The sequence below is a fragment of the Loxodonta africana genome, chromosome 8 (genome assembly GCF_030014295.1).
Source record: "Loxodonta africana isolate mLoxAfr1 chromosome 8, mLoxAfr1.hap2, whole genome shotgun sequence".
Lineage (NCBI taxonomy): Eukaryota > Metazoa > Chordata > Mammalia > Proboscidea > Elephantidae > Loxodonta > Loxodonta africana.
In genome coordinates, this window is record NC_087349.1 from 47910933 (window position 1) to 47937829 (window position 26897).

The window sequence follows — 26897 nt, forward strand, 5'->3', positions numbered from 1 at the left end:
TAGGAGAGAGTAGAAGTGCTCCATAGAGTTTCCAAGGAGCGCCTGGCAGATTCGAACTACCGACCTTTTGGTTAGCAGCCATAGCACTTAACTACTATGGCACTGTAAGGACAAAGAATTTTAATAATTTGTTAAGGCTTAAAGGAACAAATTTTGAAATAGAAAGAAAATCCCAATCTATTGACTGAGCACAATGGATCTGTTATATGTAGGGATTGGTATGGCTGAGACACAAAGTTATCGCTTCCATAGGATAAAATACTTTATGATAGTCAGTTTTACTATCAAGTTCCACGAATAAAATTGGGATAAGATGTATGTTATCAAGCCTTTGAGGTAAGCTTTTAAGTATGAGCAGAAGAAGAGTACAGTTATCTAAGGAAAAATTAAATAACCCTCAGTAAGATTAAGCAGCCAAGTTTTTCTTTACAAAAGTTCCAGTACTCATTGAATGATCCTTCGTGCATTAACAAATTATTAAGATTCTCTGTTGTGTGGCAGCAGTAAATTTTAATGGCTGGCCCAAACTGCTTCACAAGGCCATGCGTATCTTGTACTTGTCGAAGAAGAGAAGATCTATATTGCTTTTCCAATCATCTCATGCCAAAAATGACTTAGAGTACTGATTATGGTGCACTGAAAGTGAATTATGAAAAGATAAGATGAATTATGTTGACCAGCTTTATTCTATTAAGAAGATCATATTTAGAAAGATACTGTCACTCTATTGTAAAAGGAAGTATATTGTGCTATTTCAGTGCTATTATCAAAACAATTAAAGTGGAACGGAAAATGAGAAGAAGAGGCTGATGTGAATGGAGCAACATTTGCCTCGATTTTATTTTCAAGCATCTTATTTCAAATAAGTGTTTCAAGTAAAGAATTAGAAGACTTAACTGATCACGAGTTTCCCACTCTGTAGAATGGGGATAATGATATTATGTGTCTCACCGGGCTGTTATGGAGATTAAATGACATAATATATGTAATATTATTGGTACACACTAAGTACTCAGTAAGCAGTAGCTTTTAATGTTAAAATTATAATATAAATTTAATGATGAAATACAGAACAAGAGTATATTGGAATAAACTCTGTAGTATTATTTATGATTAGACATACACCTAAGGAAATGTCCGAGTTATTGTCTTCCATATTAAGAGTCTGGGAAAGTACTGTTGAAAGAAAAATTATATATTTTGCTTTATAATATTCAGGGCAATTGCTTGTAGAGCATTTATTATGTTCTAGGCACTATTTTGAAAACTTTAAGTATATAATTCATTCAATCCTCCAACAACCCTGTGAGGAAAATGAATTTTTATCTCTATAAATGAGGAAACTGAGGTACCAAGAAGTTCAGTAAATTGTTTAAGTTCACACTGCTGACAGAACCAGAACCAGGATCTGACTCCAAGGATCCCATGTTCTTACCCACTGTCTGAGTTTTCCTACCCCAGGCTTCCTCTTGTAATAACATGGCTCAGAGCTATCTAGGCCGTATTAAATTGATATATAAGCTAGGCTTGAAGATGATTATTTCTTTATGCTTTAGAATATCATATCACCATTTTTGCTACTATATAAATTTACTCTTGTGTCATAATTTAGTTCCCCAATCTACATGAATATCCTAAAACTGTTATCTTATACTTAGTTAAAAATTACCAGTCATCGCTTTGCTAGATTTACATCTATAAATTTATATACACATACCATATACAACATTAAAACATCCTCTGAACTAGAAGGCAACAACTTTAAAGACATGACAAATACAGTCACCAAAGAATACATAGCCTAGGAGCAGTCTACAATATTTACTGGATCTAACAAGCCACAATCTATCTTTCTCAGGGCAGTAAAGGAGTCAATGAACACCTTTTTCTAATAAGAAGAAAACTTTTCTTTGAAGGTCTGCATACTGCCCTTGAAGCAAGCTTAGCATTCTTTAGGGACTACTCTATTTCTAAGCATGACAGGTACCATGTGCGCTGAGTGACACTAGCAAATGGTGAACACAATACCATTTCACTTAATGGGATGTTATAAACCCAATGGAATGTTGGGAGGGTACTCAAGCATCCTTCTAAGCGTGAATTCCCAAGTTGTACAATAATGAAAAGTGCATCATCCTAAACATAAGCTGGTGTTCTTGTTTTCAGTTTCTGGTTATGATAGAACATTGGTATTGAGGCCTGGCATCCTCTAGGAATGGAAGAGAGCTAGAATGATAAATTCTAAGGATTCCTGTCAGCTCTTTGTCCCTTGACCCCTTGACCTTGCTCATGCCTAATGGCAGTGCAGTACAGGGAAAGGCCACTGGCTGAGGAATCACAAGGGAACGATTCTGTCAGCAATTTGTTTGGGTAAATTATTGCACCTCTCTCTAGGCCTTAATTTCTTTGTCTCTTAATGTGAGTGTTAATTTTTACTATTTTATGTAGTGCTTATTAAGATAAAATTTGACATCTGTGAAAATGCTTTAGAAAAATAAATCTGCTTTTTAAACAACAAATAACCAAAAATCAACTGAGGCACAAGATTATATGGCTTGTAATTGATTATCTTTAAGTGTCTTTGGACTGCTGCCATCTGGTTCCATTACTTAGCTATTGCTCAACTAATTTGTAAGCTTCAAAGACTACATATTCTATAGCTTAAGACCATCATACCTAGGAAATGAAATTTATCTGTTTGGTTTTCTTTTTTATGGCATACAAAGATTTGCCTCTGACCTATAACTTTATAACATTTCTACCTTTTATTTCACTATGCTCAATTCCTTTTATATTTTTTTATATTTTATATCTGACTATACTTGCTTCAATTTCAGTTTTAGGCAGGAAAACGTACTTGCTCTCTCCTACCCACAACTTTCCTCAAACAAATTCACAAGTATAACAAGTTTCCCCGCTCCACACCCTATGACATACCTCTCCAGTCCTTTAAAACTAAATGCCAAAGTTCATTTTCTGAAAGAAGTTCTTTCTAATTAATATAGATACATTTACCATGCCAAACTTTTTTTTTACTGTGCCCAATGATGTAAAACACACGCACTAACATTTATTATATGTATTCCTTTATGCAATCATCCACGGATGCAACGGTTTACTTTCGAGGATCCAAAAACAATACATCTTCAACCTTCCTCACTCCAAACAACCTTTCTAATAGATCTAAGCCAGAAACTGCCTAAATTAAAGAGCCCAGAAGGGAGGGACAGAAGAGGGTAAGGAAGATGTTAAATGAGCTTTGATCAGATACATATATAAAAGGTGAACTAGGCATGAAACAGCTGCAACGTCCTCTAACTAAATGCTTTTGTTTCCATTACCCTTGGAGCCCCTCTCATCTCTTATCACCAGGGAAGTTACTGGTATAAGTCAGTTAACACAACCTACATCACCATGATAGTAACATCAACTTATATTACACAGTTTACAAAGGGTTTCTCAGAACAGTGAGAATAAATTAATTAGAACAAACTATCACATGCATCTACTTATTGATATGCAAGTTGTATTGGGCTCTTTCTCTACAAATTTTGTAATGGCAGCTGTTGACTTTCTGGCTTCAGGCATCTGGTAGGTGTACAAGAACTGTGAGCTGTGTGAAAGTGATGAAAAAGGAATCTGTGTAATAGTACATTAGTTTGGGAGATAGGATTATCACTGAGTTAGGCTCCCAAGAAGATCCGCAAAACTAAGTTCCAGACTGGATGAAAAAGTAATTTTAAAATTATGATGGAAAAAGGACTAATAATATGACATAGCTGTAGGTACTAAGATTCTAATGAAATTAAACATGAACAGTAATTGAGGACTGTCAAGCCCCCCCCCAATGGTGGACAAAGTAAAAGGGTGTACATATTAAAAATTTGGAGTATGATATACAAATTTTTAAATAAACCTCAGCTATGCTTCCATTTGCCTGGGGCCAGATTTATTATATAAAATAAATAATGTTCTCACTGGAATCTGAATGGTAAATAGACATATAAAACTAGGGGAACACCAACCCAGGTGAATATTAATGAAACATATAACACTCTACCTATAAAAAAAAAATAGTTAATGGTAATTTCCCCATTTAAGGAGAAGAAATTAACATGATAGTTTTTTTTTCCAGATAATATAGTTCCTATAAGGTTTATTAAACTTAATATGAGCTTGCACAGACATAAAATCAAAGGAGAATACCCTGATGTTCTTGTTTAAAACTCACCTAAACTATTGGGAAGCTGAAATTTTTTGTTGTAAAATAAAAAAAAAAAAAATACTATGAAGTCCAAGATACTCATGGTACTCCAAATTACATGCTCATTTATCCCATTCTTCGATCATAATTAAATAAGGAGCTTCTTCAGTTTATGGAAGTTAAAGCCATGCTCTCTCAAAATACCAAGTTGGTCCTTGAATTTTTTCTTAAACTTCAGCCTTGAGGAATATCTAAAAAGGCTTCTCTCTGAGTTTTGGATTTTTTTTTTTTTTTTTAGATGGCAACCAAGTACTTAATAATCAGAGTAGAATAAAGAAAACAATAGCAACAACAGCTGGTAGTGTTCTAAGAAAAAGAAGCCAAATGGGGTAAGACAAGAAATCATGCAGAATCTTGACCATAAGGATACAAATCCTGGATTTGTGTTGAATACAGAAAGCAAGGAGGGAAGGAATAGCTGGGTAGTACATTATTGTGAGCAGTGAAAGGGAAGATCCATTTGAAGAGGAACATTTTAAAGGGAATGGATTTCATAAAATTTAAGAAGTATTTTCTTCCATGAAGGATCTCATAGAAGAAAATATAGATAAAAGATTAGAAGAACAAATGTAATAAGGGTTTAGTAATGGAAGGAACAACTTTTCTAAGTCTTTTAAAGGACTTGGCAGGAAAGGTCATATAATAAATACAGGCCTGGTAGGAGTAGGAGTAGAGAATGGAGCAATTTAAAATTACCTAAGCATCAGTCACATAAGAGGAACAAAACCCTATCACTTGTCCGTCAGTTTGTCATTCTGTGGTGGCTTGTGTGTTGCTGTGACGCTGGAAGCGATGCCACTGGTATTTCAAAAGCCAGCAGGGTCAACCATAGTGGACAGGATTCAGGGGCGCTTCTAGACTAAGATAGACTAGGAGGAAGGACCTGGAGATCTATTTCCGAAAAAGAGTGGTTAGTGAAAACCTTATGGATAGCAGCGGGATACTGTCTGATATAATGCTGGAAGACGAGCCCCTCAGGTTGGAAGGCACTCAAAATATAACTGGGAAAGAGCTGCGTCCTCAAAATGAGATTGACCTAAATAATGTGGATGGAGTCAAGCTTTTGGAACCTTCATTTGCTGATGTGGCTCGACTTAAAATGATAAGGAACAGTTGCAAACATCATTAGTAATCAGAACATAGAATGTATCAAGTATGAGTCTAGGAAAATTGGAATTTGTCAAACATTAAATGGAATGCTAAATGGAATGCATAAAGATCAATATCCTAGGCATTAGTTACCTGAAATGGACTGGTAATGGTCTTTTGGAATCAGACAATCACATGGTCTACTATGCCAGGAATGACAAATTGAAGAGGAATGATGCTATATTCATCATCAAAAAGAACATTTCAATATCTATCCTAAAGTACAATACTTCAGGATAATATCCATATGCCTACAAGGAAGACCAGTTAATAAAACTACTATTCAAATTTATGCACCAACCACTAATGTCAAAGATGAGGAAACTGAAGATTTTCACCAACTTGTGCTGTCTGAAATTGATGAAACATGCAATCAAGATGTATTGATAATTATTGGTGATTGGAATACAAAAGTTGGAAACAAAGAAGAAGAACAGTAGTTGGAAAACATGGCCTTGGTAACAAATTGACACCAGGTATCACATGATGGTATTTTGTAAGACCAATGACTTATTCATCAGAAACAGCTTTCCTCAACAACGTAAATGATGACTATATACATGGACCTCTCTGGATGGAATACACAGGAATAACATCAACTACATCTGTGGAAAGAGATGATGGAAAGCTCAATATCATCAGTCAGAATAAGGCCAGGGGCCAACTGTGGAACAGACTATCCAATTGCTCACATGCAAGTTCAAGTTGAAGCCGAAGAAAATTAAAACAAGTTCATGAGAGCCAAGGTATGACCCTGATATATCCCACCTGAATTTAGAGGCCATCTCAAGAACAGATTTGACGCACTGAACACTAATGACCAAAGATCAGATGAGTTTGTGGAATGACCTAAGGACATCATATGTGAAGAAAGTAAAAGGTCATTAAAGAGAAAGAAAAGAAAGACCAAAATGGATGTCAGAAGAGATTCTGAAATTTGCTCTTGAATATAGAAGCTAAAGCAAATGGAAGAAATGACAAAGTAAATCAATTGAACAGATTTCAAAGGGCAGCTCAAGAAGACAAAGTATTATAATGAAATGTGTAAAGACCTGGAGTTAGAAAATCAAAACGGAATTCTCAAGCTCAGAAAATTGAATAAAAAATTCAAGCCCCAAGTTGCAATATTGAAGGATACTACGGGAAAAAATTGAATGACACCCAAAGCATCAAAAGATGATGACCTCCACCAGCCTGAGCCCAGAAGAACTGGATAGTGCCCAGCTACCACCACTGACCACTCTGACAGGGATCAATAGAGGGTCCCGGACACAGTGTGAGAAAATGTAGAACAAAATTCAAGTTTACAAAAAAAGACCAGACTTACTAGTCTGGCAGAGGCTGGAGGAACCCCTGAGACTATGGCTCTCAGACAACCTGCTAATTCAGAATTGAAGCCACTTCTGAAGTCTACTAATCAAGCCAAAGATTAGATAGGCCAATAAAACAAACAATAACACAAGTGAGGAACGCACTTCTTAGTTCAATCAAGTATACGAGCCAAATGCGTAACACCTGCCCAAAAGCAAAGATGAGAAGGCAGAAGGACAGGGAAACTGGATAAATGGACACGGAGAACCCAGGGTGGAAAGTGGAAGGGTGGAGAGTGCTGACACATTGCAGGGACTGCAACCAATGTCACAAAACAATTTGTGTATAAATTTTTGAAAGAAAAACTAATTTGTGCTGTAAAATTTCCCAAAAAAAGAGATGAAAAGAATTCACGGAGTCACTTTACCAGAAAGAAATGGTCGACACTCAACCATTTCAGGAAGTAGCATATGACCAAGAGCCAATGGCCTTGAAGGAAGAAGTCCAAGTTGCACTGAAGGTGTTGCCAAAAAACAAGGCTCCAGGAATTGATGGAATACCATTTGAGATGTTTCAATAAATTAATGCAATGCTAGAACTCACTTGTTTATGCCAAGAAATTTGGAAGACAGCTACTTGGCCAACTGACTAGAAGAGATCCGTATTTGCATCCATTAAGAAGAAAGGTGACCTAATGGAATGTGCAAATTACTGAACAATGTCATTACTATCACACACAGGTAAAATTTTGCTGAAGATAATTAAAAAATGGTTGCAACAGTACATCAACAGGGAACTGCCTGAAATTCAAGCTGGATTCAGAAGAGGACATGGAATGAGGGATATCATTGCTGATGTCAGATGGATCTTGGCTGAAAGTAGAGAACACCAGAAAGATATTTACCTGTGTTTTACTGACTATGCAAAGGCATTTGACTTGTGGATCATAACAAATTTTGAATAACATCACGAAGAATGGGAATTCTAGAACACTTAATTGTGCTCATGAGGAACCTCCACATAGATCAAGAGGCAATCATTTGAACAGAACAAAGGGATACTGCATGGTTCAAAATCAGAAAAGGACTGTGTCAGGGTTGGTTCCTTTCACCATACTTATTTAATCTGTATGTTGAGCAAATAATCTGAGAAGCTGGACTATATGAAGAAGGACAGGGCAGCAGGATTGGAGGAAGACTCATTAACAACCTTTGACATGCAGATGATGCAACCTTGCTTGCCGAAAAGTGAAGAGGACTTGAAGCACTTAGTGATGAAGATCAAAGACTACAGCCTTCGGTGTGGACTATACTTCAACATAAAGGAAACAAAAATCCTTACAAATGGACAAGTAAGCAACATTTTGATAACTGGAAAAAAGACTGAAGTTGTCAAGGATTTCATTTTACTTGGATCCACAATCAACACCCATGGAAGCAGCAGTCCAGAAATCAACGGATGCATAGCATTGGGCAAATCTGCTGCAAAAGACCTCTTTAAACTGTTAAAAAGCAAAGATGTCACTTTGGGAACTAAGGTGCACCTGACCCAAGCCATGGTGTTTTCAATCACCTCACATGAAAGCTGGACAATGAATAAAGAAGACTGAAAAAAAAAAAAAATGCATTGGAATTATGGTATTGGTGAAGAAAACTGAATATACCAAGGAGTGCCAGAATAACAAATAAATCTGGTTTGGAACACGTACAGCCAGAATGTTTCTTGAACACAAAGATGGCAAGACTTGGACATGTTATTAGAAGGAACCAGTCTCTGGAGAAGGACATCATGCTTGGTAAAGTAAGGGTCAGTGAGTTAGATACAGTGGCTATGACAATGAGCTCAAACACAGCAATGAGTGTGAGGATGCAGTGCTTTTTTCTGTTGTGCATAGGGTCACTGCGAGTCAGAACTGACTAGATGTCACCTAAAAACAAAAACAACTACAGGAGCAAAATCTAATGAAGTAATAAGGAATAGATAATAGCACTTGAGTATATTTATAACAGACAAAACTAATCAGAATCAAAAGGAAAAACTGATAGTCGTCAGCATATACGTGGGCATTAAAATCATGGGAATGGGAAAACTACCCAGGGAGAATGGAGTAGAGAGAGAAGAGAAGGTCAACAAATACTGCAACCCAGGGAAACCTGAACATTTAGGAGAGACTATAAATCCAAAGTATCTTTAAAATTCTGGTCAAATTCTATGACTTTCATCAAATCTTCCATAATACTCGTCAGAGTCATGTATTGTTTTTGTTTTGCAATTGAACAGAAAATGATTTATTTATACAAGTATTAATAGATACCCAAATACAATATGATTTAGAAATAAAATAAAATGAAATCATATGTATATAATTGGATTTATAAAGTATGTTATTCAAATCTATACAACAATGTGAAATATTAATGGTGAATCCAAACACAAGCGAAGGAAGATGTTCCTTTGAATTCACACGTTTCATCAAACATCAAAAGCCACCACTCATTTAGTCCTTTTGTTGTACATTATTCTGTATCTCTGCACCTGATTTTATTGTATCCCTGCATTTTATTTCATTTTCTGTTTGACATTCTCCACAAATATACATCATTGGCTGTTGCTTTGGGGGTTGAACATCATTTTGGGTATCCATTGTTAGTCCCATGCACTTCTAAAGATGTACCCTCTTGGGCACGTTTTTTTGCTTTTTTTCTTTCTCTTGTTGTCCAATGGATGTTTCCTCATGCTATTATTATTAAACTCTCCACATTAGTATGGAGATTTTTGTATATTATATTCTCAACTATATTGCTCTTTGAGGACTGCATTTAGTTGTTATATTTATTTGCATTTTCTATGTTTTTTTTATGGTTCATAGCTTAATTCTACAAACAGAGTGGAAACCCAATAAATGTCTTATGAATGAATAGATCACCTTATTTGATTTTTGGGTACATAAGCCACCTTAGGAAACCCTGGTGGAGTAGTGGTTAAGAGCTACAGCTGCTAATCAAAAGGTCCACAGTTCAAATTCACCAGGTGCTCCTTGGAAACTCTACGGGGCAGTTCTACTCTGTCCTATAGGTTTGCTATGAGTCGGAATTGACTCGATGGCAACGGGTTTGGTTTGGTTTTGAGTTAAGGCACCTTAAAATGAAAAAAATGACTTATGATGTCCTGTAATAACTGGGTACTGGAATCAAAAAGAAAAGACCTCTCTTACGGTAGCCTTGAAGCATTGGGGGAGTGGGTGGAATAGCATCAACGGAAAGGTTTGGGTTAAACAAACAAGAGTGTAGGCAAAGGGGAAGGACATAAGATAGAATAATTTGAAAAGATAATGGGGGAGTGATGAAAATATTTTTTAATGAAAAAAATTGAGAAACCAATAAAAGTCAAGATTTAGTTTTATGGTTCAAAAATTGAAAGTAATATAATAAACATAATTTAACACTTTTAGTAAGAGGTTCCAGTCCTGGTGGTACACTGGTTAAAGCAATCAACTGCCCAAAGGTTGGCAGTTCAAAACCAGCAGCTCCACAAGAGAAAGATGTGGCAGTCTGCTTCTGTAGAGATTTATATCCTTGGAAACCCTATGGGGTTGCTATGCATCGAAATTGACAGCATTGGTTTTTGCTTCTTTTTGTTGTTATTGTTAGTAAGTGATTCAGGGACAAACGTAACCAATAAAATTTCACATTGATTTTGTATTGCTGATTTGAAGTGGTGCTTGGAAGTAATGGTTCTCAATCTATCTTGGTTTCTTACATAGTTAGTTTTAGTATCAAAAAAACAAAATGATGTGCTATGGATTGAATTGTGTTCCCTGAAAATATATGTTGGAATCCTTATCCCTATTCCTGTGGATATAATCTAATCTAACAGAAATAAACAGACAAGATTGAAGTAGGATTAATTACTTTTGTGTGTGGCCTTTCTAGCCATGGTCTTATAATTCTCACCCAGGTGATTGTCTGATAGGGTAATTGTGGCCTACCAAGGGGATTGGTCAGTTTTGCCTTAAGATGCAGCCAATTCCAGAGCAGAGAAGAAGATCCCACCACCACCAAGGAAGAACAGCCAGGAGTGGCCTTTCCTTTGGCTCTGAGATCCTTGCGCTGGGAGGCTCCTAGGACCAGGAGACAGAGTCAGCAAGAGAGAGAGAGAGAGAGAGAAAGAGCTGTAACTCTGAAGATGGCGAGAAACAGTGACAGGATAGACTCAGTAGCAGGAGATGGCATGGTGGACTTCCCGGCCCATGGAAGAGAAAGCTGAGTGACTCTAAGCAGAGGCCTAGGGCCAGGGAGAGGCGTGCCGGCGAGTACGGCTAAGAAGAGGCTGTCTTGGTGGAAGAACTGTAGCCTGAATGTTCCTGAGCCTGAATTGTAACCTGTTACTTTCCTTATAATAAACACACAATTGTGAGTATGGTCTGTGAATTTGGTGTGGCCACTACAGTAAATTATCAAACCTAGCAGAATAGTAGAGAGTGCTGTGCGAGGGATGGTTGGTGTCAGAATTAGTAAAGATGGCAGGAAGAGAAGGTTTGTCTGGCCTCCTGGAAGTCAGCCTTGTGCTGTTGATTTTGGTTCCCTGCCCCTCTTGTGGGGTCGGAGGAGGTCAGACACTGCCCCCATGTCATTTTTACAGATTATATCATAAGGGCTCATTTTTTCACCCTAACTAGTGAAAAACAGTTTGCTTTTTTTTTTTTTACAGTCCTCAGGTTTAGAAAGTACTGTTTTATGATGCATAGAATTTAGGAAACCTTAAAATTACATGTACCCAAAGGGAAATCAGATCATTTCACTTCAGCAACTAAAATTAAGCCTTCTGGGTTTTTTTTTTTTGTATGTATTGTTTGCAACTACAAGCTACAGTTAATGTTCAATTACCTGACTTTGGGTTGATGACCTGGATCTGTTTCTCCCATTTCTGAAAGAATGTGTCTATATTATTCAGATCAGTGCTTCACCTTCCTGTTTTGCTTTCTGCATTGGTGAGCAAATCTAACCACTGAGGGACACTTATTGCCTTACCTGGGAGCATGATTGACAGAGACCCACATTTATCTCTTAGAGAGAATGTTCCTACAATATGTGGACCGTAGTGAACATTTTTAGAAATTGTGAAGGCATAGGAAACACCAAAAGCTCGTTCATTTAGAAAAAATTTTGAACAACAGAGGCTATAAGTCAATGGTTATTTTTAAAACAGCATTCAGAGAACTAAAGTTGCCATTAGTTTTAGAACATCTATCACATTTAAAATTCTTTGATCATAAAATTCTTCTGATTTGTCTATTTACAGATGTGATAGACCAGGGACAAATACCGAGAATATACGGGAAAAAAAAAAAATCCTTTTTATTTATCTTAAATACAAAATGTTTTAGTTTAAAATACATTTTTTAACCAGTTTCCTCTAACATTTTTTAGGCTTTAATGTCACTATCTAAAGCATGTTGTGGTATTGCACTATATACACAGCACTGACGTCCATCATAAACGGGCCCAGATTCAAGACTGATTTTCTATTTACACTTATTGAAGAAGGCCTGGGAACCCTTTGAATTACAGCATCACCACCTGAAAAATGGGAGGTAAAATCTTTACCTACCTCCCAGAGTGTAGGTAGACACACCAGAAGGAATGTATGTAAAAAGACTCCTAAGGTATAAAGTACTGTTATCTTTTACTATCAAAAGTCGTATTTGGATATCTGGTTCCAGACAAGATGGTATAAACTCACTTTTCCCTACTCCTTTCCCTCTAAATACCCTGAATCAACAGCCATCATAAAGTCGCTCTAGAAGGTGGAAAGAATGTGGATTGGCTAGGGACCTCAGGATATGAGGAATGACAACAAAGTGAGCTCCTAGGGTTTTCTTTTTATCCCCCAAATACCCCAGAGAGGACTTCAGCCCAGAGCAGTCAACAGTTATAACCCAAGCAAGCAAGCAGACAAACAAGAAAAGCCTGCGCTTTCTGGCCAAAGGGTTGGGAAAAGGGAAGCCAAGCACGGACCTAGGGGGAAGCCTCGTCTTTCAACCCTCACCCAGAGGCAGGAGCGGACCTCATCTTTCTACAGTGATGGTGTCAGTGGAGCTCTGAAAAGCCAACACATCTCCCATTAGCGGCAGCACCCTGATCCACCCATAGTGGTAGTGTCAACAGACCTAGGTGGGTTGAGCCACACCCGCCAGCACTGAGTGGGCAGAGAACAAGCCAAGGGAAATGCTCTCCATCCCATGAATATAAAGCCCACAAAATAGACCAGAGCCTACATATGAAACCTAGAGAGAATTCCTACTAAAATAAATAAATAGGATTGAGGTGTGATTAATTACTTCTGTGTGTGGCCCTTCCAGTCATGGTCTTATAACTCCCACCCAGGTGACTGGGCAGGACTAAGAGAGAGAAAGGAGGTGAGAAATGGTGGCAGGAGAGACCTGGCAGCAGGAGACGGCTTGGTGGGCTTCCTGGCCCATGGAGAGAAAAAGTTGAATGCCTCTGGGGAGAGATCTAGGGCTACGGAGAGGCATGCCTGAAAGCACGGTTGGGAAGAGGCTGTCTTGATGGACGAACTGTATCCTGAGTGTTCCTGGGCCTGGATTGTAACTGTTACTTCCCTAATAAACACAATAATTCTGAGTATGGTCTCTGAGTTCTATGTGGCCTTTGCAATGAATTAACAAGCCCAGTACAGAGTGCTGTGAGAGGGAAGGTTAGTGTCAGAATTGGTGAAGATGATGGAGAGAGGAGTCATGTTTGACCTCCACCTCATGGGAATATCAGCCTTGGGCTGTTGATCTTAAATCTCCTTTCCCCTGTGAAGTTAGAGGAGGTCAGACACTGCCCCCACGCCATTTTCACAAGAATCAAGAGTCTCTTAACATAATACCCAAAATGTCCAGGATAAAATAAAAAATAACTCTTGATACCAAGGATCAGGAAAGCCACAAGTTGAGTGAGAAAAGACAAACCAAGTAACTCCAATACCAAGATGAATTGAATGTTAGAGTTATCTGACAAGGATTTTGAAACAGCTGCCATAAAACTATTTTAACAAATAATTGTGAATTCTTTTGAAAAAACAAACTAAAAAAAGAAAAAACCTCAGGAAAAAGACATAAATTATAAAAAAAGAACCAAAGAGAAATTAAGGAATGGAAAAATACTGTAATAGAAATTAAAAGCTTGATGGATGAATTCAACAGGAGAGAGAAGATGTTAGGGGTAGAAGAAATGAGCTTGAGGACAGATGGACAGAATTTACTCAATATGAACAAGAGGAAGGAAATACTGATAACAAAAATGAGCAGAGCCTCAGGGACCTGTGAAACAATAACAAATAATCTAAACATTTGTATCATCGGTGTCTCAGAGGTAAAGGAGAATGAGAACAGGGCAGAAATTTTAGGGCATTAATTTTAGAATGGAGCCCTGGTGGCGCAGGGGTTAAGAGCTTGGCTGCTAACCAAAAGGTTGGCAGTTGGAATCCATCAGCTGCTCCTCGGAACCCCTACTGGGCAGTTCTACTCTGTCCTATAAGGTCGCTATCAGTTGGAATCGACTAGATGCAATGCATCACGTGTTAATTTTAGAATTGCTCATTTTAGACTTTCCTGAGGTTCTTCATTAATTTTTTTATTGATATCACAATTTATATTTTAATTTCTCCAGGCTGATTTCCATGTGATTGTACAGGTATGCGTTCATGTGTGCATGTATATGTGTGTATATTCATACTATGTATGAATGTATGTATGTGTATATATGTGTGTGTATGTGTATAGGTAGATATGGATTTGTAAAGGTAAAAATTTTCAAATCTGTTTATATAAGTGCATAAAGTTAATTCCTTGGTCAACTATAATAAAAGTCAAGTGAAAGAGAGATAGAAGGAGGTACCAACTGATCTGAATTATTCTTGGACTAGAGAAAAAACTAGCAAATGTTTTCTTACTGATCACAAGGTTTGCTTACTGCTTTAGTCATTTAAGAAGGAGCCCTGGTGGTGCAGTAGTTAAGTGTGTGGTTGCTAACTGAAAGACTGCTTGCAGTCTGCTTCCATAAAGATTACCGCCTTGGGGAAACCCTATGGGCAGTTCCACTTTGTCCTATAAGGTGAGTTGAAATCGACTCAATGGCAATAGGTTTTTGGTTTGGTATTAAGATATTTGACATTTCCTCATTTTTTACAAAAATGCCCAAAATATCAGTATAGAGACAAACCTTTTAGATTTTTAGAAGTTTTAGTACTTGAGTAGTTGATATTTTCAGATTCTGTTTTTATGAGTTCTTTCTAGTGGAAAAATTTCAAGGTGCTTTACAAATATAATCTTAGCAGGTTTATCAGATTAGAAAAACAAGTACTTAAAGGTGAAGTTCATTTGGTCATATATAACCTTGTTGAAAAATTAATATCACTAATTATCAATACAAATTCAATGAGAGAACAGGCCAAAGCCCCTTCTGAAGGGAAAATATACTATGCAGTCTAGAAACAGAAGCTGCATTATAAAAATAAACTGTGTCTCCTAATCTATGTGTCAGTTCTACCAAAAAAAAGTCAAGAAACAACCTGAAACTATTTAGTGTCTTCTATATAGAAAGACAACTCTCTTCTCTTAAAAAATTCCATTTAACAAATATTTTAATATGACCTATGCATTCGCCCTTCAGGTGCATTTTTAGACACATTTTTTTTAAAAGATAGATTAAGTACTAGTTCAAAGCGTTGGTTAATGCCACTTGAAACAGTTCGCATACAGGCAGGGTTAAGTTTTTTTTTTTTTTTTTCTGTTTTAACATGTGAAAACTCAATTTATACTCAGATGCTAACTGAAAAGCTGGAGTTTGAACCCATCAGCTGCTCCATGGGAGAAAGACATGACAGTCTGGCCCTGTAAAAATTTACAGCCTTCTAAACCCTATGGGGAAACCCCAGTGGCACAGTGCTTAAAAGCTATGTCTGCCAAAGAAAAGGTCAGCAGTTTGAATCCACCAAGAAAACTCTATGGGGCAGTTCTACTCCGTCCTATAGGGGGGCTATGACTTAGAATTGACTCGATGGCAATGGGTTTATTTTTTGTTTTTAAAACACTGTGGGACAGTTCTAATCTGCCCTACAGGACCCCTATGACTTGGAATTGACTCGACAGCAATGGGTTTGTTTTTTAGGTATAAAAAACCAAAACTCACTGCTGTCAAGTCGATTCCGACTCATAGCGACCCTATAAGACAGAGTAGAACTAACTGCCACATAGAGTTTCCATGGAGCGCCTGGTGGATTGAACTGCCAACCTCTTGGTTAGCAGCTGTAGCATTTTTAGGTATAGACTACAAAAAATGAGTTCCCAGTTGTTATAGCTTTAATTATAACTTCATGAGGATTTACAGCCAATTTAACAGAATGGAAGGGGAAAAACCCCAATCTATTAATATCAAGCTAGCATTAGCTAGATGGATAATTTTAGCCCACATGGATTTGTTCATTTCCATCTCTCCAGGACAGCCTGGGGTAATTTAAAGCTGTTAAGATAGGCCAGCTACTCTGAATTTTTCCCCTTGTCTTTCACGAGGTTAATTTGTTGGCTCAGAGTACCATCTGAAAGAAGGAAATGAGTGGCTCTTCAGAGCCTAGGGTGCAACAAGCACTGTGCTTCGTGTACATGAGAACTAAATCTGTATGAGTAATGTATCATTCCCATTTTACAGGGAAGACCATCTGGGTTTCTAGAGATTAAGCACTTTGGCCAAGATCCCATAGATTCAGGTTAGGAACAGAGTTTCCCTGAACCCAAAGCCTACATAATTTCCTCTCCTGAATATAATAGTGTGGTCCTACTGAGTTGAATCACACTTGAGCTTTACGAGAAGAATGGTCCTACCAAACTTGTAATCACTGTTGATATTAACTCTAATTCAGTGATTCTTGTGGAAGGTGTCGCTCCAGGAATGCGTGTGATTAGAAATGTCTGAGGAGGAATTCGATGGTACTGATTGTGAGGGCTAGGGACAAATATGACGGTGCTTTTCACACAGTTTGACCAGTTTTGCAACCAAATATTTAATAGTCAACTGCTATTTCTGTAGCATTTTATAAAAGGCTATTGGCTTGCTAAACAGCACTCCCCCAAATACTAATATTAGAATCCAATTGTGGGTGGAGACTTTTTTCCTGCCATGCAGACTGGTGCTAAAACTCCAAAAATGCACACAGCTATAACAAATACAAATACACAGAGCAAAACGACTTCAGTATTTTCAACCATATTGTGGGACACAGGATGCATGTTTTTATATGTTTAGTAGCAGAATTATCTTTCAAATAAAAAGATAAAATGGTTGCTTTAGTGCCAGTAGGATACGAGCTTGTTTAACATGCATTTATAGTGAGTCATTCGTGTTCTCTTTTTCCCCTTTGCGATCAGTAAGAAAACATTGGCTAGTTTTTTTCTCTGGTCCAAGAATAAATTAAATCAGTTGGTACCTCCTTTCCATCTCTCTTTCACTTGACTTCCTCTTATTACAGCTGACCAAGGAATTAATTTTATGCACTTATATAAATATATCTGAAAATTCTTACATTTACAAATCCATATCTACATACACACATACACACACGTATATACAGACACATTCATACATAGAATGAATACACACACGTACATGCACACATGAAAGCACACCTGTACAATCACATGGAAATCAATCTTGAGGAAATAAAATATAAATTGATATATTAATAATTAATGAAAGCTTTAGCAAAGTCTACAATGTGCAGTTCTAAATTAATGTGCTAAAATTCCTGTTTCCAGGTAGAATAGGGTAAGTAGTTTACAGCAAACCCATGGTTCCTCTGAGAACACAAAAAATCTAGATAAAATGCAAAAAAATCAACAGTTTAAACAGATCAGAGAATTTCTGAAGCAACAAAGTGTAGAAGGTCTAAGATTCTAGAGAGGAGAGAACCTGGAGAAGTGAGGGAACAATTTTGTTGATTCTGGGCTCTGAGAAGATGCGAAGAATCCAGACCAGCCTGGGAAGAGAAACCAGCAGAGAGTTGAGCAGTCTTGAGGGATCAAAGTGACAAAAGACAGACATGAAAGATCTCAAACACATGACCATATTATTCCCAGAAGACATCTGTCAAATTCTGAAACTACAGGGTCTAGAGGTAAAAAGCTAAGCTTAAAAAAAAAAAAAAAAAAAAAAACCCGACTAGCACCACAGATTTTCATCAGTCTTGCAGTACTAAGACAGATATTGGTGTTCCGTGCCAGTCAAGGAGAGGGCTCCAGATGAACACACTAGGCCAGGGTTCACCCTGTGGATCAAATCCAGCCTGTCCCTATTTTTGTATAGCCTGTGAGCTAAGAGGAGCACAGTTTTTACACTTTTAGATGGCTAAGAGAAAAACAAAAGAAGGATATTTTGTTATGTGTAAAATGCATGAAATTAAAATTTCAGTGTCTGTAAATAAAGCTTTATGAGAACACATCCACATCCATTTATTTATATACTATCTGTGGCTGCTTTTACATAACAATGAGTAGTTGTGCTAGACAGAGACTTGATGAACCACAATGTCTACAATATTTACTATCTGGACCCTTACAGAAAACATTTACTGACCAGCGCTACACCGCTAGTTGAAAGCCCTGGTGGGAAAAGGACCACGTAACAGAGGAGGACCAGAGATAGACTGGGTCTTACTAAAACTCAACCTAACCTCACCTTTGCTCAGTTCATGCTTAGTTTAAGGTAATGAGCCTCCGCTCTATCTGCCAAAAAGAGGAAGGGTAAATCTTTGATGGAGAAAGATAACATCATCTGGAGCCTCTACAAAATTTTATATGCATTTTACACACATTATAGCATTAAAAAAAAAACACTATACTAACTTCGGTCTAAGTTGAGGTGGGATACATACGAAGAAGTCTGGCTTATCTGGTAGACTCAAAAACAATCTATTAATATCTGTCATTTTAAACACGAATTTTAATCTATGTTATTTAAAGAAAATAAAAGTAACATATGTGGCCAAAATAATAGCATTGTAACTAACTGGATGTTAACTTCCATTGCAAAACATTCCAGTAATATATGGAATGAATTCTATGAATTATTAATTTTGTAGAAAATGAGAACAGCTAGTAACTGATCAAGTTATATATCATTATGAGCTATAAGGCTGTATTCTAGAACTCGTTTTTCAGTGACACGTGGTTCACAGACACTGACATCATATTTCAGACATCTACTAGCCTGCGAAGACTGACAAGTACAGATGTAGGAAAAACTGATAACACTGAAATATTATAATTATCCAATATGTTATGCCTACATCTCCCCCAGGTTTTTAAGATTTGACTTTAATAGCTTTTTATAATAAAATGAACAATTCAAAGTAGCATGACAGCTGAGAAGTTCAATATGTCACAGAACTGAAAAATTGTTAAATTCATTTTAATTAGGATGTACTAAGGTTTTACATCTGCGCCATAAGTAAATTATAACTCCCAGATATAAGTGATCAGGTCATTTTAATTTATAACCTATCACAATTTGCAACATGTCTTATCAGTGTCAATGAAGTCACCTACTCACGTCTAAAAGTCCAGGTCATATAATAATATTATGTGATTCAACCACATACAATTGGACAATTATCCAGAATGGATACAGGTATAGCTATGAATATAAAATTAGACACAGCTATTGATAAATAAAACTGGATTTCTATGCATTTAAATATGAATTAATTTTAATTCTCCAGTTTTAATTTAACTCAGTAGTACTAGTAGTATAACCAGTCTCTGAACAGTTAGTTACCTTATATACTAGGAAAACACACAAAAAATAATCTAGGTATTATCACCTGAAAAAGCCAGAATTACTATTAAAACGAAATGACTTTTAGAATTAGAGATTTTTTTAAAGTGGAGTTTTATCATGCTAGCTGAATTCTAAGTGTTCCTTTAACATTAAAATAAATATTTTTAATAGTTGCAAGGATCCTCAGGAACAGATCTTCATCTCTTAATTTGCCAATTTAAAAACAAGGTTTATGGTCATAGAGTCTTCAAAATTGTCTTAAAAAGTTCTTCACATACGTAAAAAGAGTTCATTTTCAGCAAGTCAATATTATTACACTGGGAACTGGAAAACCTTAAGGATAATCAAGAACAGTCAAACAAACAGTTATTTGATTAAAGGAAAGTAGGTATAGTTTAATTTATTTATATACCTTTATTATATATAATATAGTAATATATATGTTGTATCTTTACATCACCGATTTCTTAATAACTGACAGAATGCTATGTCTTTAAACACAAAATTAAATATTACTCATAGTCCCACAATGCTGGTTCGCTATACATCACATCTGATTCCAATTAAAAGATCAGAGTCCTCAGAAAGACATATTGCAAACAAAAAGTCCTTAGTAGGTGGTAGAAAGTCAGGCCAGGAGTCAAACAGAACCAACAGAGATGACAGGAATGTGATATTCAGCACAGTCTCCTCAGAGAGAAAAAGCAAAACCACATGGCACTGCTAAAATGCCGAGTTAATTATCTCTCCTTTCTGAGCAGGAGATATTTTATCTTTAAAATTGTTTCAACCAGATTATTGCTTCTTTAGGTGAGACCCTCTTCTAAGAAATACAAACATTTGCAAAGTGCATTGCTGAAATACCATAAAAACTTAATAACCTACCATTTTCTTTGCACTCTTCTGGAGGTTTAGCCTTTTTCGCAAGTCGTGGATCCAGCCATGATGTTGTCTTTGTGTTATGGCTGAAAAGAAAAGAGATCACTCTGAACAGACACATACTAAAAGGAATCAAGTTTATTCCCTAAGAAAAAAAAAGAGGGGGGGTTAGTCCAACAAAATTGCAATCGATACACTTAATTTGCTTACTGGTTCTAAGTAGCCCTGAAGGAGGTGTAAGAGTAATTCTGCAAGGCAGCTGTAAATTTGGCAACCTCAGCTCCCTGTCCTCAAAGCAGCTATTTTTATTAAAATCAACTAGAATGTTGCCAAGTTAACCTCATTGAAAATGCAGAACTCATCCAGAGCAAAAGGAATTTATTACAAATACAGGATTCTCCAGTTGGAAGAGAACAGTCTGCAGGCTCTGATACTGTTTCCTGAGTTTTGCAAAAGAATTATTTTGATCTTAAACCTACCCTTTTCATAAACAGTTGTTTTGTTACTCTAACTACAGAGCTGGCAGAGGGAGTATAAAAGTGATGCAAATTACAGCATGTTCTTAGAATTCCTACATTTTCTAAAAAAGTGATTAATAGCAATTTCATTAACTCACATTCAGCTATCTTCCATCTAAACACTTTCAATCCAGCTAGGAAGGTAGAGAATAGAAATGGCTGCATTCTAATATTTCTGGAAAGGCACTTCAGGGAATTAATGATAAAATGACATTACTGTTTGGGGAAGAAAAATGTTTTCTGAGAAGTCTTTTGCCAGAAATTTAAAAAGCAAAGGAGAGATGCTCTCAGAACAGTGTTTCTTAAAGAGGATCCTGGAATTACTTGCACTGAAATCAACTGGTGAATTTATTAACAGTACAATTAGCAATGCATATTCCAGGTCTGCGCAGAAGTAAGAAATCAGAATCTTTGAGGTGGGGCAACAGAACCTCCATCACTGGCAAATCCTCCGGGGGATTCTTATACGCACTAAAATTTGAGAACCACTCACTGACCGATAATTTCTAGTAGGAGCTAAAATCTTTACTACGGCAGCTGTCTCAAGTAAGCTCACCTCTCAATGGACACATCAGCAAGGATGTGACATTTGTGAGGGGTTTTTGGAAAAGATGAGTCCCTGGGTGATACAATGGTTAATGCGCTCAGCTGTTAACCAAAAGGTTGGAGATTTGAGTTCACCCAGAGGCACCTTGGAAGAAAGGTCTGGTGATCTACTTCCAAAAAATCAGCCATGAAAACCCAGTGGAGCACAGTTCTGTTCTGACACACATGGGGTCATCATGAGTTGGAATCGTCTTGAAGGCAACTGGTTTTTTTTTTTTTTTTTTTGGTGGAGGGGGAGTGGAGAACAAGCAAAGTCACAGATGTGGGAAAGTATAAGGTTTACACAGGGAAAAGTGAGAAGACTGGTGAATGGAACATGAAAGAATGGAAAACAGGTTGGAACTATAAATTACGGAAATATAAATTGTTCTTCTGAGGTAATATTTTCCGGAATGAAAACACAGTTTAGCTATAAGTTACAGACAGAGCTTCAGAATTGACTTTTTAATGAGCTCAAGCATAACAACGATTGTGAAGATGGTGCAGGACCGGGCAGTGTTTTGTTCTGTTGTACATAGGGCCACTAAGACTCAATGGGAGCCAACAAAAACAATAGGGATTCTTGAACACAATTGTAAAGAGGTCAAATGGTAGTGATATCAGTTTCACACGTATTCTTTCTTCTATGAAATTTAACTTTATTTTATGGTATCAGAGTCACAAGAGTTGCCTAGATAATCTGATGAACCGATCTGCACTTAAAGCAAAGGTCAGAAAATTCTTCCACCAGCATATTTAACAGCAAACTTCTGGAGATTAAGTGCCCCACCTAAAGAAGGGAATTTCAAGCCAGGAGGGAGGGAGGATGGATCCTAGACAGTCAGTGGGAAAGTTATGCCAAGGTGTTACAACACTCTTCAAAAACATTTTCTAGACAATCATCCATCTGCCTATATGTAGAGCCATCTCTAACTTGAGACCTGAAACATCAAGACTTTTAGGACAATCAATCTCTGCTCCTGAAGAAAAAAAACCAGTTGAGATACAGTTGACTCCCACTCATGGTGACCCCATGTGTGTCAGAGGAGAACTGTGCTCCAAAGGGTTTTCGATGGCTGATTTTTCAGAAGTAGCTCACAAGGCCTTTCTTCCCAGGAGCCTCTGGGTAGACTCAAACTGCCAACCTTTCAATTAGTAGCTGAGCACATTAACTGTTTTCATGACCCAGGGACTCCACTCCTGAAGAAGACTCCCTTTTATTTCTGACTTTCACATGGGGTAAAGAGAAAATACTCTCCATTTCTTCTTTCACCTTTAAAAACTGCTCAGTGATAGATGGCCTCTGAACAGGGCTCTAATAAATTCCAAGTCAATGATCAGATTAAGGCTGTGAATTTGGTCAATAATAAATCATCAGGAGAGTATGCCAGCTTTTATTTTCCCCCAATTTGACCTCTGTAATGTCTGATGGTGCTTCATTATCAAGTTTCAGAGGAATATAAAGCATAGGAGATGCTTTCATCTCATCCTGGCCCTCATTTGTAGTCATGTCCATATCTAGTCTTTTCCTGTGAAGAGAAGACTTGAAGCCCTTAGTTGGAGGTCATGATTATCCAAAAGTGAGGATTCCTGGGGAATGGGGTTCAGCGTTTTATGCTCTCATTTTGAAAAAAAAAAGAAAGAAATCATTTAAAAAATGCTTTTTCTAGACACGCCTCAGTTCAAAGAATATGTATGTATGTTTCCACGTGGTAGGCAGAAAGGTTGACAGGTGGGCAAGGAAGATAAATTTTCCTTCTATTGACCCATATGTGCTTCTTCCTAGATTCTTCCCCCACTCTGGACAAGAGTCATTTCTAGGTCTCTTAGACATAGTCACAAAAGCAAATACATCCATGGATAAATATTAATGGGCCATTACTAAGCCACTACAGGGAGTCAAACTACCATTTCTGTACCTCACCACCGCGGGTCTCAAATGCTGGCTAATTTAGTAGAGAACTGTGAATTTTCTAGCTTCCTTGAGTTTATATAAAGCATTTCATTACAGGATGATTTTTTTTAGGTTGAACTAACATTAACGGTATGTCACTTTAATACATTTTGACAGACTGAGTCTCTTATAGTTAACAGCAATTTTAGCTGATCCTCTGAAATGATTCTGAGAGAAATGTGGGTAGTAGTTACCTACAGTAATTGTCTTAAACATCACATGAAGATACAGCACAGTATTTCTCTGACTGTGGTTCTCACCAGCCTTGTAATTTGCATACTCCTTCAAAATGCCTTACAAAGGGGATATTTTTAATGTCTTTTAGTAGACAACAGATGAAATGGCTTTTCTACTTCCTTTAAATTATATATTTTTAAACCTTAACAGTTCCATTTGAAAATAAGATTAAAAGTTGGGCAGGGAACTGTATACAAAATGGAACCACTGAGGGATTTTTCACAATCTGCACACCACCTTTTCTCAAGTTCTAGGAAGGTGATATTCCTTCACTTTTGCAGCTAGGGTGGATTCAGATGCATGACATCAGTTTTCTGTATCTATCCAAGTTATGTGGGTCACAAATGACAGAAAAATAAAATGCTACGGTTATATAATCTTATAGTGCGAGAAGAGTGAAGCCCTTGGTTGGCAGTCATGAGTCTCCAAAAGTGAGGATTCCTGGGGCACTAGGTTCAGCGTTCTATGCTCTCATTTTCAAGAAAAAGAAATAATTTAAAAAATACGGCTCTTGCAAAGAACTACTTTCTTATTTTAGCTAGGGAATGGAAAGAATATTTCCTAGGAACTTCAGAACATAATAAAATACCATTTTATGTGTTTCTATGGGTAAATGTAATGATCATGAAAAGTGAGAGATCAAGTAAAGTCAGTAGCTATTTGAGCTCAGTTAGTATCATATAGGAAACTCTGGTGGCATGGTGGTTAAGAGCTACCTCACTGCTAACCAAAAGGTCAGCAGTTCAAATCCACCTGGGGTTCCTTGGAAACTCTATGGGGCAGTTCTACTCTGTCCTATAGGGTCACTATGAATCGGAATCAACACAATGGCAATGGGTTTGGTTTTTTGGTTTTTGGTTAGTATCATATAAAAATATGTGTGAGAACCTTAAAAAAAGGTTTATCGTATGAGTATATCCAAAATTTTTCTCTAATGTTAAACTACAGACCGAGTCTATCTGGAGTAATGGAATGAATCAGAGATGAAATTTCATTCAACTCTGCAATTCTAGTTTAAATTCACATCAGAACACCCTTGAAGACACGTGATAGGCTGATATGTAATGAATCAGAAATTTCTGTACCTTTTGCAAGCTTAATCTTTGCCAACTGATAAAAGCAGCAGGTTAAATATTAACATCATAGGAAATGCCTCACACAGAACTTTTTCAAATAAGAAAAGCTACTGACATTGTGGCATACCATTACAAAGTTATTTTCACTATCTCATAGCACTTCTTGAACGTCTCCTATGTCAAGGATTTGACTAGGAACTTCCACACACATCACTTCATTTAATGCTAATAAACCTTATGGGTATCATTAATTCCACTTTACAGATGGAGAACCAAAGGTGGAGAGAGGCTGGGTTACTTTTTCGAGGTTACACACCTAGAGCTAGCATTAAACCCAGATGTATCTGATTCCCAAGTCCGAGCCTTTTTTTGAACTGAATCCAGAAGCATACTGAACGTATTTGGCTTTTTATACTGAGGTGCTTTATTTCACTCTCTCAGACGGCAGTCAAGGATCTGTGTTCCAGCTCCTTTGCCTGTGGTTTAGAACCTGAGAACTTTACTTACTACTTGAGAATAGTAAAACCAGTTGCTGTAGAATTGGTTCTGACTCGGGGAGACCTATGTGTGTCCATGTAGAACTACACTCTATACGGTTTTCCGTGGCTAGTTTTTTGGAAGTAGATCTCAAGGCCTTTCTTTCAGGGAGCCTCTGGGTGGACTTGAACTGCCAACATTTTGATGAGTAGAAGAGCGAGTATTCGTATCACCTAGGGACTCCACTACTTAAATTCCTTTGTAAGTGTTGAATGCCTTCAATTTAGTAGGTGTTATATTAAAACAGGAACTCTGGTGGCGCAGTGGTTAAGAACTCGGCTGCTAACCAAAAAGTTAGCAGTTCGAATCCACAAGTACGTAGAGATGAAAGCAAGGGTATCGTGACTGAGGAGGCACAGATATTATCACTGGAAAATTTTGTCTTTATAAACTTGAACTCTCTGTTCAAACCATTTTCAAATCAAATTTTCTTGATTCAAATCTGTATGTTTTTCTAGAACAAAGCCTTTTTTAAAAGCCTGATTTCTATAATCTACATATGAATATTAGGTCTAAAAGAACTACCCACCCCCTAGAATAGGTTAATAACAATTCTGTCAGTGGGTGACAAATTTATTAGAGGAAAAGTTAAAATTTTCTCACAGATTGTGCCACACTCTATCCATTCCACTTTTTCCATTTGTTCTATGATTTTTCATTACTCTATTACTTTATTATTTTTTGAGTCAGGGTACAAACTCCTTTTAAATTTATGTGGATCTTTACAGGCCAAATTCAAATTTTAAGACATGTCCTCCTTCCCTGACACTTTTCTTTCTGCTTCCTTTTCTCTATTCTTTCCTTCCTTTGTATTGCTGCTGGAATCAAAACATTATTTCCACTAGTGCACAAATATTGGATTTTTCTTTCTTCAATTGCAAATGCATTAATGGAATAAGGTACTTTTGCTTTTAAGTACACTCTTTACTATTTTCCCTAAAAAATAGCAACGCACTTAAAGCAATGATAAATAAATTGAATTTTAAAAGTCCTCCTAAATAGCCAATTCTAAAACTCTATCTGTAACTCATAGCTAAAATGTAGGCTGGGGTATTTTCATTCTGGAACATGCTACTTCAGAAGAATAATAGGAGATTGAAATCAATGGCATTTGACTATATGAAACAATCTTTTGAACGATGTGAACAAGGCACAAGTAAATATTTTAGAGCTCACTGAATAATTTAAAAGGTCTGCAATATTAAGGTGTCAATTATAGTAGTCATATAAGTTCAAGGACAATAATAACACAGACAGTGTTGACTGCATTTTTTTTTTTTTAAATAAACATTAGTTCTTAAAGGCATATGAATTGATTAGGTTGTATATTATAGTCAAAACCCTCAGAATGATGATATTATTTTTCCAAACGTTTCTATTCCCTTTACACCATCATTCTGCAGGGAAGGCCTATTGAAGGCAATGGTTGGATATATCTAGCTGAGGATTAACAACAGAGACCTTTCATTCAAGTCTCTATTCAATTTTTTACTAAACATTTTTTCTATTTATGTATAGGTAATCCACATAAAAGGCTATTGTCAACAATCT

General features: G+C 36.9%; 1 protein-coding gene and 1 pseudogene across 2 annotated transcripts in view; both read right to left on the reverse strand.

Moving 5' to 3' along the window:
- MAGI2 (membrane associated guanylate kinase, WW and PDZ domain containing 2) overlaps positions 1 to 26897 on the reverse strand; it is a 1483873-nt gene that overhangs the window by 478797 nt on the left and 978179 nt on the right. For both annotated transcript variants that reach the window (XM_064289914.1, XM_003407180.4), the window contains exon 6: positions 20446 to 20525. In XM_064289914.1, coding sequence (XP_064145984.1) covers positions 20446 to 20525 — 80 coding nt within the window. The remainder of the gene's footprint in view (positions 1 to 20445; positions 20526 to 26897) is intronic.
- On the reverse strand, positions 9197 to 9450 carry LOC111749745 (DNA-directed RNA polymerases I, II, and III subunit RPABC4-like; annotated as a pseudogene).